This window comes from Accipiter gentilis, chromosome 10 (genome assembly GCF_929443795.1).
Source record: "Accipiter gentilis chromosome 10, bAccGen1.1, whole genome shotgun sequence".
Classification (NCBI taxonomy): Eukaryota; Metazoa; Chordata; class Aves; order Accipitriformes; family Accipitridae; genus Astur; species Astur gentilis.
Genome location: NC_064889.1, coordinates 25,562,647 through 25,580,838, shown reverse-complemented (window position 1 = coordinate 25,580,838; position 18,192 = coordinate 25,562,647). Strand labels below are relative to the sequence as shown.

Here is an 18,192-nt window from a genome sequence, read left to right as displayed (position 1 = left end):
CGGGCAGCAGTAAAATCCCGCCAACGCGGAGGTCCCGCCTAACCACGCCCACCCCCCCGCCCCGGGGCGGGACCAGGCTCAAAGGCCCCGCCCCCAGGCCGGGCCTCCTGGCCCCGCCCCGCGAGCAACTTCCCGCTGGCGGCGGCGGCGGCGGATGGTGGCCGCGAGGGTTCGGTTCGCGCTCTCCCATGGCGGAGCGGGAGGATGTCGCTGGTGTTGGGGTTGCTGTCGCACACGTTGAGCAGGGTGCTGTGGTACTCCGGGCTGCGTAGGGGTTGCCATGCCCCCCGGAATCAAGCCATGGAGCAGGACAAGGCGCTCGAGGTTTACGGTGACTGTCGCGGGGCGGTTGGGGGGTCCCTCGGAGAGGCCTGGGGTGAGGGGTCTGTGAGGGGCCGTGGGTTGTGAGCGGCCCTGGGGGCCGTTGGGGCCGTGTCCTTTCGGGGGGGGAGGAGGGTAAGCCAGGCCCTGCCCAGCCCTTTGCGGGGGGCCGAGAGCTGTGTCCCGGGGTTGAGTGTGTGGCAGCGCTCCTGAGGGGCTGGGGGAAGGTGGCCGCTCTCGCTGCGGGGCAGGAAGGAGGTACGTTTGGCTTGCTTGCGAACTGGAATCACTGCCAGGGATGTGGGGCGGGGAGGGGTTAACCTTTGGGTGCTGAAGAGTCAAGGAAGTGTTAAGGGAAGGGTGAGGGCCTGTCTCGGGTGCCTGCTAGCTTTCCCCAACCACACGGCCAGCCCCAGGCTGTGTCTGGAGATGGGGTGGATGCTGTGACCTTGGCATGGTCACTGTTAGTTCCGTGGTCCTGAGCAAGGAGCGGGCTGAGAGAGCTGCCTGAATGCACTGCTTGACTGGTGGGTGATCTGCTGCTTCCCAGCTCCCGAGCTGTGGGAGAGGGGCTGGGCTGCTGCCGGGCTTGCTCAGTCCCTGTGTTGGGGGGAGTTTCCTTAGTGTTTCATCACCTTAGACAGAAGAGGAGCTGGACACACCTGGAAAGGCAAGTAATTCCAGAAAGGTCAGACAGTTAGTCCAGCGAAATGGCGATTTGTGTTACTGAACAGCTGAGGTTTTTGTAAAATATGGAAAGGTTTCACTTCTGGAAATGTTGCATGTAGGATCTTGGAGGATTCGAAGAACATTGTCAAGCTTCGAGGCACTGTTATTTTGTAGGCAGTTAGGAGTAGTGTGAGGATTTTATGCAGCACTGTACATGTTTTTATCTAAAAAGAATAAAAAAGGAAACAATGTCAAACTAAATTTTAAAACTTGAGTGATGTTTAAATATAGGCACTTTGAAACATCAGTGGTTCTAAGTAGTAACTTTGGTTATGAACCTTAACCATGTAAGTAGTCCTGTTGATTTCAGTTCATCCATAGGGTTATGCTTGTGAATGATCTTCGCAGAACTAAAGCATCTGTGTAAAATTTAGGTTTAAAAGACCAGAGGCATCCATGAAGTACTGCTGAACTGTATCGAGTTCAGTGTTCCTCTCGCTGTTTGGTGATGCAATTGATTTCCTCTTGGGCCTTTTCACATAGAAAGAGGATAAAATTTAAAAATAGAGGAAGAAATGTATCGAAAACTACAAGGAAATGTGTATGTGAAGATACTTACGTTGTATGTATATGTGAAGTAATTTCTTATTTGGCTAAGACTTTAAGCAAAAAGTGATATTAGAGCCAGAACAATGGAAGAAAGGTGAAAATACTTTTTATTGGTCTGACAAATAAGGCTATTTATCTGTTTGCTGGTAAACATTCTAACAAAGCCAAACGGTTTGTTTGCTTGTTACCATCATGATCCTTCATGTAATTGAGGGGACAGTTACCAGTTCTTTGGGAGCACAGAACGAAGAGCCTTGTGACATCTACTGTGTCTTCTGGATTTGTAATTCAGCATCATCACATCCTTATGATGTAGACAGAGAAACAGAGGTTGGGGGCTTCAGAAAGATTCAAGCATTTGTCTGCTTCCCTGGAAGTCAGGGAACAGGGCTCAGTTCTCTCATTCATCCCAAGTTTTGTTTTATGGTATGAGTGATGACAGCTTACTTTGGAAAGCAAGTGTTTCCCAGCCCTGCTGAAAGGATTACCTGGCTCTTGAGAGTACTTTGAGTGCCCTTGCTGGAGGGTGAGAGATTCTGAGAAGGTGAGCTGAGTACAAGGAGTGAAAGCTTGTACAACTGTACAAATGTAAGTCTTTTCCTTGCTCACAGGTCAGAGACTTTAGGGCATATCTCTGACTTCAGGCATACCCTTCTCAGACGGATGGAGTCCAGACAGACATGAACTACCGTTCCTGCCCGCTGGCTGCCTGCTTCCTTCCTGCCTGGAAGTAATATAGCAATATTAGTGCCATGTTGTACTATGCCTGTGATCCCTGCTGAGAGGCTGGGCCTATCAGCTTAATGGCAGGAATGCACTGAATGCAGTTTTGCAGCTCTCAAGAGCTGGGTGGGTCTGTCTGTACCTGAAGATAGACCGAAGTAATTTGCTGTAGTGGAGCCTGGTATCACATTTGCTTTAGCAATACAGTTAGCTATTGTAGTAGAGCTATTGGTAGGGCTACACTAGAACTAAAATCGCTATAGCTAGCTAAGAATACCTACCCATTCTTTTTCTTTTAACCTGTTTGGTTTTTTTTTTAAACTGATCTTAACCTGTATCCCTTTAGTTACCTTATTTATACCAGAAATGCTTGTACTTGCACTTCTAAGGGACAAACAACTGCATACAAGGCAGAAGTGAGTGAGAGGCGATAGCTGGGAACTTCCTAGGTTTGGCCTTCACTGTCAAAATTGGTGTTTCTTCAAGTTATGCTGGGTACATGGCACAGATGTGAATAGGCTAGAGATCTCATTGCCTTTCCTTCTGTGCTTCATTACACAGCATACACATTGAAATGCAGAGACTTATTTTTTCAGGTATTTGTGTACTCTTTTGTGCATTATTTTTCAGTGTCCTATAATCAAATATTGTAGCTTTGGAATATTACTTTAAAACCTTTTGCTCTATGGAAAAGCAACAATAAATGTAATTCTGTTTCATTGTATGATGAAACCGCCTTAGGCTAATCCACATCACATTGCTTCTATAAAAGGCAATGCTGCTTATCATTTTCTATACAGGTATATTAAACCTAGTTGATCCCCACATTTTACAACCTAAGGAAGGGACCATTGATACAGATAAATATGGATTAGTGCATTATTTTTGTATTGGCTTTCCTTAAGATGGCTTCAAAATCTTATCTGTGAGGCCCAGGCTGGGAATTGGAGAGAAGATGATGAGAAGGAAATCTGGCTTTTCTTGTTAATAAGTTAGGTTTTGAAAAACCTGAAAGGCAAGCAAACCTATCTGCAATACTACATCTATGTGTATCTAGACTAATATTATATGACCTGTAGTTCCAAAGGTAATACATATCCTTTAATAGGCATGTTTTGATTTCTATTTATTATAACGGGATTGTAAAAATAATAGCAAGTTTAGAGCTGGAACATGAAAAATACATGCACCGTGAACAACAAATGCCTCAATTTGCCCAGTTACAAAGCAACTTGTGAGATAATGTATTACTGACATTTACAGCTCTGTCTTTTCTGAAGCAGAGCAAAATAAACAATGCTGGGAAGATGGTTTCTAATAAAAGTACCTTTTATTAAATTCAGGAAAGCTACTTTATTGTTGGTCACTTGTCTTCTGCTTTAGATATAATTCGTACTATCCGGGACCCAGAGAAACCTAATACTTTAGAAGAACTGGAAGTGGTAACGGAAAGCTGTGTTGAAGTGCAAGAGATAGGTGAAGATGAGTATCTTGTTATCATCAGGTTTACACCAACAGTACCTCATTGCTCGTTGGCTACTCTCATTGGTAAGTTTTCTATTTCATTATATCTGTAACAAGGAGCATAAAGTTAATTTTAGATTGTCTGAATAACATCAGTCTTAGTTAAAATTCAGTATGACTTTGCCAGCAGTTTGACCAGGAATTTCATCCTGAGAACCCTACTAGGAATGCAAACAAACAAAAAACAGAAGAAATGTGGGGACATCCATCTGTTTTTATCAAGTTAGGGAAACTTCAGCTTCAAAGCGAAGCTCTCAAAAATCTACTGGGAAGTGGTACAGAATTCCTTCTTTATATTCTCTGAATTATTTTAGTAATGTTAAATTGAAAATTTATCAGGTCTTAAATTTAAAAAAATGTTAAAACTTTATGTTTGTCTCCCTTATCGTTCCCTTACCTTATGGGCTGTTCTCCATTCCCACACATTTATAAAAACCCCACATGCAATCCAAGAATACCAAAAAAAGTTCTGAACTGTTAGGAGTTTGAAAGCAATTAAGTTGAATGAGAATCTACCCTGGCTTATTTTGTCTTTTTTTTTCCCCCTCCCCCTTATTATTTGTGGTAAGATTACATCTGAAAAATCGCATCTGAGTTCTCTGAAATGATTTGTTTAAATGTGCCAAGGTTAGCAACTCTTACCATTATATATCAATACTAAGATTCCTTAGTCTGTTTTAAAGATTTCATTAAAATAAGTCTTTTATTTAATTTAATGAAGAAGTACATGTATTTATGCCCAAATAAACCTTTGCAGCTTTATGTAGAAAGTAGACTATAGATAGCAAAGCATTGTCATGCCAAAGAGTAATAATTTATTTATAGTTTGACCCTGTTAGGAGCATCAGTGGGTTAAGGCTCAGACCTGACGATCAATGGTGTACATGTCAAATCTTAAACTTCGTGCTAATCATGTTCTCAGCACTTAAATGTCAGCCAGGTCTTTGATGTCTGTTTAACTGTGCAGTCGTTATCAGTATTGTGGACCTCTGAAGTGTAGTACCTTATGCTGTTACAGGAAAGGGTTATGGTTACTGTTTTGTAGTATATGTAAGAATGTAGTCAGTAAACAGGTGGGGTTTTTTCCAAACTTCCTTATCGGTACAGAGTACTCTTAAGCTGGTAGTTCTTCTGGGAAGTATTTTCTATGGCTGTTACCACTAGCTCAGCCTGAGGACAAACTGGGGCTGCGGTATGGCTTTGTCTGTGTGTAGCTCATCGTAAAGTCAGGCCTTGTGGTGAAACTGCAACAGGCTAGTGGTAGGGGTGTCCCCAAACTTGGATCTTGCTCCCAAAGATGAACCACAACACTCCTCTGCTCAGTCTGTACGTTAGACATTAAGTAGTGAAGTTACGAGCTTAATTTGCCCCCAGGTCATTGCAGGCTTGTGTTCTTCAAGCAATTTATGTTGGATTTTTTTAACAAATGTTAGAAAACAAAAAAAGCATTCTTCTCAGTATAGATGCAGCCACAGTGACAGCCTGGAAGCTCTATCAAAAATATAGAAGGCGGCTGGAAATGGAGGAATTTGTCTGTATTTAGTGTTTCCAGGAGGTGTTTAGAGCCCAGAGACCTCCTAAGCTTGTAAGGCAGGTATGAGCTTAACTGAGAAACTACGTCCAAAGGGTCAAACCACAAATTATTTAGTCTCCTCTGTGGCTAGTGCTGCTCAGAATACAAAAGGAGAAGGTTGTCAGTTATACTGGTGGGTTTTGATTGTTAAATATGGATTCTCTGAAAATGCACCTCAAACCTTGAATTTTACAAGAAAATCTCTGATCTGTTTTGCTTAACAGGCCTTTGTTTAAGAATAAAACTTCAGAGATGTTTGCCTTTTAGACATAAGGTAAAGTATCTGTTCTGGATCTTGCTTTAAATTACATGAATGTATGCCAAGTTCTCTGTAAAAGAGTGTGTGCTGCAGGATCAAGTAACATGCAAGCTGTGATTAAGGATGGGGTCTTTTTAAAGCTTGTCATTTGCCTATGGAGGGAGAGAAAGTTGTAGTACAGTGTAGCACCTGAAGGGATCTGTGAATAACTGTGGTTCTTCCTTTCCTTTACAAAAGACCATTTATTGCTGCACTTCTGAAATACACTGTTTCAAGAGATTTCCTCACCAGCTGTCATTTGAGTTCTTGCTTGGTGGAAGGGAAGGTGTTTTCAAATCCAGTGTTACAAAGAATTGAAGTAATACTCTTGCCTTGGGGAAAATTAATTTGGCCTTCTGCGATATTTCAATATAGCTAAGCATCATAAGTGTAAAATGTTAATAGTTACTGACTCTGCTGTACCATTTGGAATATCTGAGAGTTGTCTCCAGTGGACCAACTCTCTGTGAGCGAGCAGCCCTGAAAGCAAGAGAACTACCCTGTTGTCAGTTAGAAACCGATTAAGTGGAGTTCCACTACTTTATGTAGGCATCATCTATGAAGTAAAAACTTCAGAACAGATTCATTAGAGTTTAGAAGAACTGCAGAATTCAAAACTGGAACTGCGTTAAGGGAATCTCTTTGATGACCTGTGTCTTAGGAACTGTTGTATAGATGGCATACAGGCCTGACCCTGGTCAGTATATTGTTTCTAACAGGGGCCAGCCCTGTCTATGCTGCTGGAGTGTAAGAAGCTATATAGGAAACAGGGGGTTAATAAATCCTTACAGAAAGCTGTTTGGGTCTTAGCAGGAACTAAGAGCAGACTTTTAATGACAAGCACAGTCTTCTGTAGGCCTTTAGAAACTTGCCCGAAATAATTTAAAGTATAAATTAATTAGCTGAGGATTTCTGCTATTGATTTTTTTTGTTGTTGTTTTGTTTTTGTAGTTGATAGCTTCATCCTTCCAGTTGAACAGTGTAAAGTGAGACTTGCTTTTCTAGAACATTAGGTAGGTAGTGAATTGTTAGCTGGACACGTGGTAACAAATAGGTTTAGCTTCAGTGAGGTAAGATAAAAGGCATAGGATTTGTTTACTTGGTTTTCCTTTGATACATCAGTTTTATGAGATCTCCTTGCAGTTCAGCATGTGTGAGGGTTTTGTTGTTGTTTTTCCCAGGCCTGTTAAATGCATGAAGGTGATTTACATCTGTTTAGAATCTAGTCTTATAATCTGTTCCCATGCAGGAAATAGATACTGCATTACACTACCATTTTCAAGTGGAATACCTGTGATTGAGAATACCTGTGATTCTCATCATTAAGCAAAACTTATTAGGAATATCTAGGAATCTCTCCCTAAGGATGGCTTTTCAAGAGTGCTTAGCTTGTGAAAGTGATACTTGCAATTCTGGTGGCTTTTAAACAAACTGTTCCTGAATTGTGGCCTGCAGAGAACACGTTGAGAAAGTAGTGCTAATTCTCCACTCGGTTTCCAGAATAGCCTAACTGCTATTACTTTTTCACAAGAGCAGTTGATATTAGTGAGGAATGAATGCCTCCACAATTTTGAAGAAAGATTATTGGGGCCTCTCTGAAATGGGGGAGGAGATTGTCCTGTGACCGCGTTGCAGTGAAGTCTAAGATCAGCTCTTGACATTGATCCCCTTTTGTTGTCTGTGAACATTTTTAGAAGTATGAATTACATGCATTCTATGTGTACCGTACAATTTTTTCTTCCAGTAATGAATATATTCAACTGTTGGTGTGTGCATCTAACATTAGTGTTCTCTTCTTTAGCTGGAAATCTACATATCTGAAGGTACACATTCCACTGAAGAAGACAGTAAGTAGAGCTTATGAATGAGTGCTGCTTTAGACTGTATGTTTGTGTTCTTTTGAGAAGTCCTTTTCTTCCCCCTACCTTACTATCCTTTTCAGAAATGAATACACTGTTAAAGCTTTAAAATGAAACATGTAGTTGGGGCTGTTTCAAAAGCTGCATTGGTAGTGTGAACATATGCTGCTTGTTGTTGTTGGTTTGGGGTTTTTTTAAGCAACCAAAAAAACCCCCCGCAGTTCTTGCAGGTGTTGAGAAGTTGCTACTGTGCTGCTGAATAATTAACATGAAGAACTACCTGACTGGTTGATCTCTCTATCTTAACATCATCATAACAAAAACATAAGTTTCTCAGTCAATATTTGAAATAAAACTTACAGGACATCAAAGTTCTTTCAAAGCTGTAGCCAATCACTGTCTTAAACAGCTGTTGAAGCCTTTGTCCAAGCAATGTCCCAGGCTTTTTTTGTTCTTAAGCATTTAGATATCTTTGTATGGCAAAAATTGGTTCTTTTGATTAAGTGACTAGAAACTGAACCCGGAGAACTTGGACTACTAATTTATCACGAATTTCACACTTGATTTTAAGACATGTCATTAGAGCATCTTACATTATTTTCCTGAACTAGAAATGTAACAAAAATATTTGGTTTCTGATGATTGTTTTTATGTGACTGAGCTTTCATTTGCTTTGTTCCCAATTTCCTGTTAATCCTCTGTCCTTTGACTACTGGCTCTTGAGCACCCTCATATTCTTCTTGTCTTGTCATCCTTCCATTGTGTCTGCAACAAACTTCTTATTCTAGGCCATCCAACTTAAATGTCTGCCTGTACAGTGCTTTATTGGCTATTGTATGAGTTTCAGTTTTGGATATTATGCAAATAATATCTTCCACCTAAAGAGAAAATTGAAAAGAAAGTTGATACAATGCACTGTTACTGTACATTTTCTCAGTCTTTGAGCTGGCCATTCACTGGGTTTGGAAAATCTTCACTGCACTATGGTACCTTGCGTTTTTCACGTTACTGATGCAGTATGTGTGAAGTATCACTGAAAACTGCTTCTGACTTTACTTGTTGTGATGTTTTGCAGTCAACAAGCAAATCAATGACAAAGAGAGAGTAGCAGCTGCGATGGAAAATCCAAACTTGCGTGAAATTGTGGAGCAGTGTGTTACAGAGCCTGACTAATAGCTACAATACCCACAGAGTTATCATTTTGATACATTTCTTAAAATATCTTTGTTTAAAAAAAAGGAAAATAATAATAATAATCAAGGCCTTGAGTTTAATACTTGAGTTCTTTTTATCTTCCACATGTTTTTTAAAAGAAATTGTTTATAAGATAGATTTAAATTATGATGAATTAGTCTCTAAAATAAAGTGAAGCGTATAGTGTTAAGAGTTTGTAATTTCTGGTGTCCAGAGAAATATTTTATGATTAAAAACAAACCAACACATATGTATTGCCTTCTGATTGTGATATAAATTCAGTTTTGCAAGTTAAATTTCTACATTATTTCAATCACTGCACTGTAAAAATAAAACAGATTCTTGTACTGAAATGCTGCTTTCTGAGTTCAGAAATTTTTCTTTAAGCTTAGGTTTAGATTTCTGTTAGAGAAGGAAACATTTCATTCAAGTTCTTTGTTGTTGATAAACACATTAAAGCTGAAATTAATTCAGAAAAATAATTTGGAACCATGGGACTGAACTAGAACAAGGTAGATTTTTACTGGGATGCTATTCCTGCTAAATATTTGCACTTTTTTTTCCCTGTTAAGTACACGTTTCTGATTCTGGAGGCTTTGCTTTATAATTATATATTATATATTTATAATTATCCTGAGGGTAAAGGTTTCCTATGGACACTATCTAGCCAGTTTGATCCTGCTTTTTTCTTATGACTTGCCTACAATCTGGACAGTGAGAGAATCCCGCATCCCTTCGTTCCTCTAGTTCCTGCTGTCCTGTTTCTTTTTGCTGCTCCCTCACTAATCTTGTCTGGGGTGCCTGTAATGTTGCCAGCTGTCAGATGTTTTCCCTCGGGAGAAGTTCCCTAGGGTTTAGTTTCTGCTGCAGCTGTGGATTTGACCATGGATTTACCTTTTCCTGAAGAATTAGGCAGATGTTCCTAGCTCAGCCGTCCTCCCCGTTGAAGTGATGTTCAGGATCTGCCATGCAGCCACAGGAGGGCCTCAGTGGTAAACGTAAGTGCAGGGGGAGAGAGGCTGCTGCCACCCGTCTCATGCCCCACGGCACTGACAAACTATTTGGGTATCCCAGGGGTGCGCTGCCTGCTCTATACATAGTAGTTATCCTCTGCAGTGGTTCGTGAGAGGTTTAGGGAGCTGTTCCTCCGTGAAACAGTGATTACTCTAGTGGGCTTAAAGGGTGAGAAATCCTTGGAGTTCAGCGCAAACATCTGTTGAGATTTCAGGGGTTTGTAACCATTTTAATAATCGGCCACATAAAGCTTTCCTGAAGGCTTGAAATGATTGAATGGACTCCAGCTAGGCTATGCTTTATAAATAGTGGGGGAAATTTTTCCCTTTGTAAAACAGTATACTGACACATGTCACAGCTGCACCAACAAGAGCTTGTAATCTCCCTGCTTTCAGTGCCAAAGTTATCTTATTAAAAAAAAAAAAGGGGGGGGGAACAGTCCCCTTTTTCCATAAGTTACTGCACATCTGCAGAACTGTCAGTTCTACTGCATGTGTGGAAAATTACTTTTCTTAACTTCAATTACTCAGCTAATTAAATTTTACTTAAATTTCATAAGCCTTTGTACCGTCATTGCTCACCCTGAATTTAGCTTGAAGGAAGTATGTATGTCCTTAAGTAGCACTTTCTACAGATGCTTCTGTAAAGTGTAATTAGATATAAGCTTAAATGTAGGACACTGCTATGTCCACTACCTCGGTTGTTCAGCAGAATGCGAAGGGAATTAGCTACTTGATGTTTGCATGAGAAATAAAAAACTTGGTACTGTTTCCAAAATAAATAAAAAACCCATGGACCAATTTTTTTTTTTTAAAACCCTACTTTGGGCAAAACCTGAAATCTGTGTATATAGACTCCTGCTGGAATGGTCCATCGTGAAGTATCCTAAAAGATGCATTTTGCAAGGTTTCCTGTTGGGTTTTTGTGTTTCTGTGGTTGGTTGAGGGTTTTTTTCAGCGGGGAAGGCTTATTAAATGGTAACTACTTCTGTAAAATAATTTCTTTTCTATGCAAACCAGGTGGAGATGTTTTCCTATGATAAGGTTCCCAGTTTTGCTGTGCCATGCCATTAAAAAAAAAAAAAGTATAGAACAAGAGTGATGTTTTTCTTCCCCACTGTTTACACTTCAATAAACTAGTTAGATGGTAACCCTTGCAAATTGTAGTTTCAGTAAATGCAACTAGCAGTTCAGTTCAATATAAAGGATTTATTCTGTGTAGTTACTTGTCATAATCAGCCCAGCACTTCTAACACAACCCTTCCAAAAATTTTTGAATTGCTAAACCATGATGTACTGTGACACTTGCACTGTTCCTTGCCACTTCTGGTTTTGCTTATTGCTCCGTAAGACTTGCTGTCATGTGTCGTATCCCAAATGGCTTCAAGGCAATGTCTGCGAGTCTGGGCAAAGGCAGTTTAAAAGACAATAATACTTCATATAAAAGAGTCTCTATTTTCATTTTAAAATTAAATCTAAATTGACTTTGTTTCTATTAAGTAGAAGCAATCTCTCTCTCTTTTTTTTTTTTTTCCTTTTCAAAAGGAAGAAAAAAGCAAAGGATTTTTTAACTATTAATGATTTCTGAATAGAAGGAAATGAGCAGAGCTGGAAGTGTTTTGAAAGTGTTTTTCCACGAGGGGGAGCACTGAGAAAAGATCATAGAATCACAGAATGGTTTGGGTTGAAAGGGACCTTTAAAGATCATCTAGTCCAACCCCCTTGCCAGGGACAACTTCCACTAGACCAGGTTGCTCCAAGCCGCATCCAAACTGCCCTTGAACACTTCCAGGGGTGGGGCATCCACAACCTCTCTGGGGAACCTCTTCCAGTGTCTCACCACCTTCAGAGTGAAGAATTTCTTCCTTATAGCTAAAGTAAATCTACCCTCTGTTAGTTTAAAACTGTTACCCCTGGTCCTATCACGTCAGACCCTGGTAAAATGCCTCTCTCCATCTTTCCTACAAGCCCTCTTTAAACATTGAAAGGTTTCCCCGGAGCCTTCTCTTCTCCAGGCTGAACAACCCCAACTTCAGCCTCTCTCCATAGGAGAGGGGTTCCAGCCCTCGGGTCGTTTTCGTGGCCCTCGTCTGGATCCGCTCTCTGCATTCGGGAGCTTTCAAAAAACCTCTGCTCATGTTGCTTCTTTTTATTTTCCCCTTTTAGTTCCTTAAAATCCATTCTTTTCACCTCAAAGGGAAGCCTAGCACACGCACCAGCAGCCAAACCCAGGGCTGTATCCCAGGTTGTGGCCCGGTGCCGGCACAGAGGATGCCTGAGAGCTCACGGGCTCCTGGCAAGTGTCAGGGTAACCACAGCTCAAAAGCTGTTATTATTTGCTATTTGTCTTTGCTTTTTGTGGGCTGTTTAATAACGGTCCAAGATGGAAATATATGGGGCAAAGATAATTTTCTTTATCAGAATTCCAGGTTACACTGGTTCAAAGCTGCCATTAGAGTCTGGGAGTTGTCCCTCAGAGGTGTCTCTTTATCTTCTAATTCCACATTTTACATTTTTTTGCCTTTAAGCAGAAACTTTTTCAGAAAAGTTTCATCCCTTGAGAAAACTTGTTACTGCCAGACATCCCAAAATAGCACTTACATGCCTTTTTTCTCTTTGTCTCCTGCCATACCAAAACTCCCGGGTTTGATCTTTCATGCTGATACTCTGGGAACTAGATGGGAGAGGTCAGTTTTCATGTCTGAGACTCAAGCAAAGAAGCAAAACCATGAACCCTCTTATGTGTTTGTAGTAAGAGATGTATTCAAGAATACCAATTTTGTAGATGGATCTGGATTTGTATCATCACCCACATTTTAGAGTGGTTCTGTCTGTGGTTCAGCATGCTGCAGGTGTAAATTGTACTCCAGAAGTACATTTTAAGTATAAAAGTGAAGTGCCTCTGATGTTGGGAGTTATTCGGATGCGAAGGTCTCCTTCTACCACTGCTCTTTGGGTGGGTTTGCTGAAATCTCTGTGGCAAAGCTACTTGCATCAAAGTGCTGGTAATTTACAAGACAAATTTTGATTAGTTACTCTAACCAAGCCTTTTTTATATCTTTCTGATATTTTAAAGCATTATTTTAAAATGTTATTAGGACAAGAAAAGTAAACATAACTGTTTGCTTCAGTTGGTATTCATTAGATGAGAATATTTCTTGTCCTGGGTGGATTTTCATGAAAATACTTCCTTAAGCATTGTATGAGGATGTCATTTAAAACTGTCTGAATAATCAAATAATGTCCTGCTGTAGTAGGTCTATAAACTGAATGGATTTTCTTTTCCACTTGATAACAATTTATTTTTTTTAAAAAGCAAGAAAGTTAATAGTTGCGTAGCATAATACAGCATTTTCCTGACATTTCCATGAGCTGTTGCAGCTTCTTTCCGATGGATCTACTCCCACATAGAAAGCATCAAGAGAAAAATAAGAGAATCTTGTTTTGATTAAATGTTCCTTGTGTCAGGCAAGTATGTGCTCATGCCGTTGCTGTGTAAGGAGAGACACTGCTTGTCAAGATTCATAAAAGGAAGGAAACAGGGAACGGTTTCAGCCACTTTACACTGAAATGAACTCAAAGCTTTTAATTGCAATGTATCTGGGGTTGTCCACTTCCCCTACTGACCCCAGAAAACAGTTACAGGAGGGAAATACCTCTAAAATAATGGTTTTACACAGAGTAGGAAGGTGAAGAGAGGTTTCGCATTTCCCCACCAGTGCTGACTCGTGTGGCACCTGCTTCTGCATCACCCGGTGTGCCCGTGTGGCTGGGCAGCATCTCTCCGTTCCTCCCAGGGGGCTGCGTGCTCCTCGAAATGCACTGTGTGAGCTTATTCTCCCGTTGGGAATGAGCCCTGACACCTCCTCACAGGGTGCTCGCTGTGGTGCAGGACAGCAGCGCTGCACACAGCCGGGCTTTGATGGTGGTGGGCATGGGGGCTGAGTCCCATCCCATCCCATCCCATCCCAGCTTTGCCCTAGGGTCATCGTGCTGATGTCCATAAAGATCCACCTTAGGACTTTCCTGCAAAATCAGCAGCAGATTCCTGACCAGTTCCTGGAGTACCTAAATCATAGAACAAAGGGAAATGGTGTCTCAGTGTCGGAGGGAAAGCCATAAAGGTATTGCTTGATGGCGGAGGCTGTCATCGCCGAGTGTCCGGGAAGGGATTAATGGCAGCGCTGGAAGGTGCAACTGCTTTTCCTGTTCCTTACTCGATTTTGCCACAGTTCAGAGCAAGCTGTTTAATGGATCAGTTTTCATTTGAATGATATGTCCCAGAGGAAGCTTCTGCTAAACTAGTTTTCAAAGGATGAAAGTCCGTGTGCAGGAGGGAGGGCTCTGTCCATACCCATGCAGTTTGCATTGCAGAATTGCTGGTGCCTGTTGTGTGCTTAAAGCCTACTGACCACGAGCAAAGGCTCCCGCAAAATTCAGCAGGCTTTGGGAGGGTAATTTCTGCTCAAATTACACTAGCTCTGTTCCGATTTAAATGTAAGTGTATCCTTCAAAACACCATGAGAAATACCCTGGGAAAAGGAAAAGGCTTTTCGGGGGGAGGGAAATGGCAATGATTCACTGTATTTCTCTAGAAATTTAATCCCAAGAGGGTTATCTTATTCCATTTCCTGATCTGACACAAAAATGCTCCAAGTCGTGCTTTCAGAGTCTCAACCCGTTTCAAATAACCTTTAATTTAAATAAACAGCTTCTGGATTGTAATAAGATAAATGAGTGTGAGATTTGCACATAAAAGCCTGAGGGCAGCAGGTGACTGCTGTTCTGTGTCTCTGCCCATAGGCACTTGGAACCCCTCCGTAGCCCCCAGCCTCCACGCTGCTAATGGCATCAGGCCAAAGATGGCTAAAATATTTTTAAATGCCAATATGGAACTTCAAAGCTTTATTTCTCCAGTGACAGTGCTGGTTTCAGCTGCTTTGGACATCCCTGAAGCTGCCGGCCCCGTAGGCTATTTGCCTCAGGATGAGTCTGGCAAAGACTTACAGCTTCCCTGAGGGATGGATTTGGTTGCATAAAAGCAGGAACCGGCTTGTGTTTCAGCTGCGATCGCTAACTCCTGCTTAGGCACAGTGATTGACAGAGCTTGTGAGGTGAGTTTTTAAAAACTTTACATTTGTAGGAGGACAAAAATGCTGCCTGGAGGAGGTCTTCAGCTCTGAAGAGCCAGTTGAAGTGTTATGCAAGGGAGTTTGTTGGTGTTAGTGACACCCAGATAAAGTGACAAGGGAGATGTCTGCTGCTTGTTTAGCTTCTTGAGAAGCGCAGGACTATTTCAAATTACTAAAATTACTAAAATGGATTTTTCCAGATTATGTTTTGCTTGACAGATGATCAAAAGATGCAATTTTCTAGAAATACTGTATAGCTGAGGTCTAACCAGGCCAGCAAATGTAGCTGTGGCAAAACATAATTTCAGAGATATAATGTAATTTTTGGTAACAGCTTTTCTGTATGCCCACAGGGTTTCACCGCTCCCCGGCACAGACTTGTGTTACAGACAGTATATCAGGCAGCTGCCTGGAGGTACCAGGGATGGGCTGTCTTAAGCAAGGTATGTGAGCAAGACCTCCTGGTGCTGGCAGAAGATGAAGCAATGAGTTATTCTAGCCAAGGCCTTAGGAAACATTTGATTAAGCAACGAATTTGCAGTGGACCAAAAGTGAGAAAACCCCATATAAAGAGAATTAGAGAGGATGCAGGCAGGGATTGCGCCTGTGCCTATCAGACCTGGAAAACTGCCAGGGAAGGACTTTTATCAAAAAAGAACTATATCCTTGGGTCAGAAAAAAAGCAATTCAGGAAAAGCAAACTTGTTTTTTAACTTACAATTAGATTTAAGGCCCCTCCTTCCACTTCCTTCTCTGACAGGAGAAAAAAGCATCCCTGCACAGAGTGTATTTTAATGCTCAGGCAGCTTGTCTGACTTTCTGAAATCTGAGGGAAGGAACAAGTGTGCATCACTCTATTGGCACAATGGGGGCACACGTCCTGCATTATAACCTTACTGTTATGAAGAGGTTACTATAGGCAGATAATTAAATGAACCTGCAAGCTTGAGCTGGCATTATCTGTCAGCTGTTTTCCTGGAACTTGTTTTTTTTTGCTTTCCAGCGAGGCAGTTGATATTTTCTTTTCAGAATGAAGATATCTGCAGGGAGCAATGAGGTTTTGTAAAATACTGCAACCATGAGATATGCAGCTGCTCTTCTCAGATGGGTTGCCTGGTAACTTGCTGGGTGCCTGTGTACAGCCTCAGGTTGCACCACCGAAATGGCATTTCCATCTCAGACAAAAGCTTTGCCCTTGGTGGCCAGGGAATAGGATGCTTCAATGACCATGAGAGGACTTTTTCTGTTTCTGCAGGGCCTTGAGATCATTAGCACTGATGGCTTTGCGCCGGAGCATGGAGGCTAACCTTCTTCAGAGCAGCAATTCAGTAAAATGGAGCTGACCTCAAAAGCAGGTCTCTGAAACCAGGAATATTCCCAGTTCCCCACTACTCCAGGCAACGGGTCACTCCTGGGTGGGCTGGGAGGTGGCTCCCCAGGGCTGAGCTCCAGCAGCTCAGGAGGCAGCTCCAGAGCTGCTGCACTTGTCAGCATTTCCATTTAAATTGGGGTGAGGAGCTTTGTCCCTGTTGCTGCTGTCCTGCAGACAGGGGTGAGCAGAGGCTTTGCTGCACTCGCACCACAGCCACAGGGTTTTTGGGGTCACCGTGTCAATGAAGCCGTACCATGTGGCGGCAGAGAAACAGCCAGCAAGCAGGCCACAGCATCTGTGTGCAAAGTGGAGGGTGGTATCAGGCAGGATTTTAGGTGCCTGAGGACCATATGATGTTTCTCCAAACCTGGGAAGACAGGCACGTGTCACCTGTCCTCACTTGCTGTCACCAAGTAATAAACTTGCCCCTTCATATTATTAATATTTTGCATTTACAATAAGGAGAAACAACTGCAGAGGGCACCAGCAAGCCACAGATCGATATTACAACCAGTAACTGTCACCTGCTGGGTGCGAAGCATCCCTGCCATGCGCTCCCTGGGCCCGGGTCCACACCTGGGCACCCTTTAAAAAGCTGCTCATCTCAGTCGGCACGCTCTCCAGAGTCCCCAGCCAGGCTGCCCAGGTCCCGGGCAGCAATCTGGCACCAGGCTAGTGTCTCGTGGTTGGAGAGCAGTCGAAGTGTTTGTTGGAGAAGCTGTGGACTAGCTGGGAAGCAGAGGAGCCAACGCTGGCAGTGCCTCGTCTGAGCTGCAATGGTTTCTGTAGGGTTTCGGCTCTCCCCGCTCATGGTCATCACAGGGGAGCCACGTTTCACGGCAGGAGTGCAGGCACCTGGGGTTAAACCTCTGCCAGAGGCTCAGGAGGAATCTGGGAAACATCTGCAGGGCTGTGAAAGGAAGCAGAGCACAGCAGCCCCCCGCAACGCATGGAGCCGTGGGGAACTCAGCCGGGGGGATGTTAGTGCAGCACCTTCATCTCTCATGTGGCACCTTCATCCCTAGTGCGGCACCTTCATCCCAGTCAGATCACCCACCTGGCAGGAGGGGAGCTTCCCACAGCCCAGGTTTAGCTCCTGCCCCATGGCTCTGCCTTGCCCAGCACAGCCTCAAACCGCAGCGTAAGCCCGGAGGCTGGCCATTCCCCACCTCCAGTTCCTCCAGAACAAGCCAGCATTGTCCTTTTGCCCTTTTGCCAAGCTCCCGTTGCGTGCAAAGGGATTTATAGCAGCTTCTGTTTTTCCAGGCAGGGCACAGCAGACTTGAAATCATGTTTTCAGTCCCAGATCACTGGGCTGTAAGTCCTTGCAAGCGAGGTGTAAGCCATGAGGTAAAGGGACTGTGTGCTTCCTCTCTTACTGCTTACACCCGGGAGGTCTTGCCCTGCTTTGATGGCAGCAGGGCTGTATAAATGCATCATGGGGCTTGTTTGCAAAAACTTTACATGGAGGTGTAACTAGTAGTCACTACAGATGGCAACAGAACAGTTGCATATAGAGGCAGAGCTATTTTTAGCATATAGATATTTCTAAATATTTACCTCCAGTCATGCTGAGCTTTCCTTAAAGCACAAATGCAGGTCAAGAGCTAATCCAGCCACTGACTTGGGCTGTACGGGTCCTCCCTCTCTTTCTCCCCGCTTTCAACACACATGCGAAACAGCTTTATTTAATTTCTCAACAAAATTGTTTGATCTGGGTGAGCAAAGCATGCCATACGTTGGTACCAGCTATGCGGCCAAGGAACGAGGCGGCTTATTTCTCTCCCCTTGCTTTCTTCCTCCTGTTCTCTGCTGCTTTACTTCCCACTGGGAATGTCCCTCTGCCTGCCCACTGCCTGCAATGGGCAGCGCCGGGATGGCCATGACCTACTGGAGCACTTGCTG

At 42.8% G+C, this 18,192-nt stretch overlaps 1 protein-coding gene across 1 annotated transcript; it reads left to right on the top strand.

The window, feature by feature from the left end:
• The first annotated feature begins 110 nt into the window (after window positions 1–110).
• CIAO2A (cytosolic iron-sulfur assembly component 2A) lies at window positions 111–10,754 on the top strand. The gene is made up of 5 exons (XM_049812768.1): window positions 111–331; window positions 3,706–3,870; window positions 5,644–5,693; window positions 7,519–7,564; window positions 8,652–10,754. The coding sequence occupies exons 1-5, from the start codon at window positions 205–207 to the stop codon at window positions 8,747–8,749; spliced, it is 486 nt and encodes a 161-aa protein (XP_049668725.1). The 5' UTR covers window positions 111–204; the 3' UTR covers window positions 8,750–10,754.
• The last annotated feature ends 7,438 nt before the right edge of the window (window positions 10,755–18,192 follow it).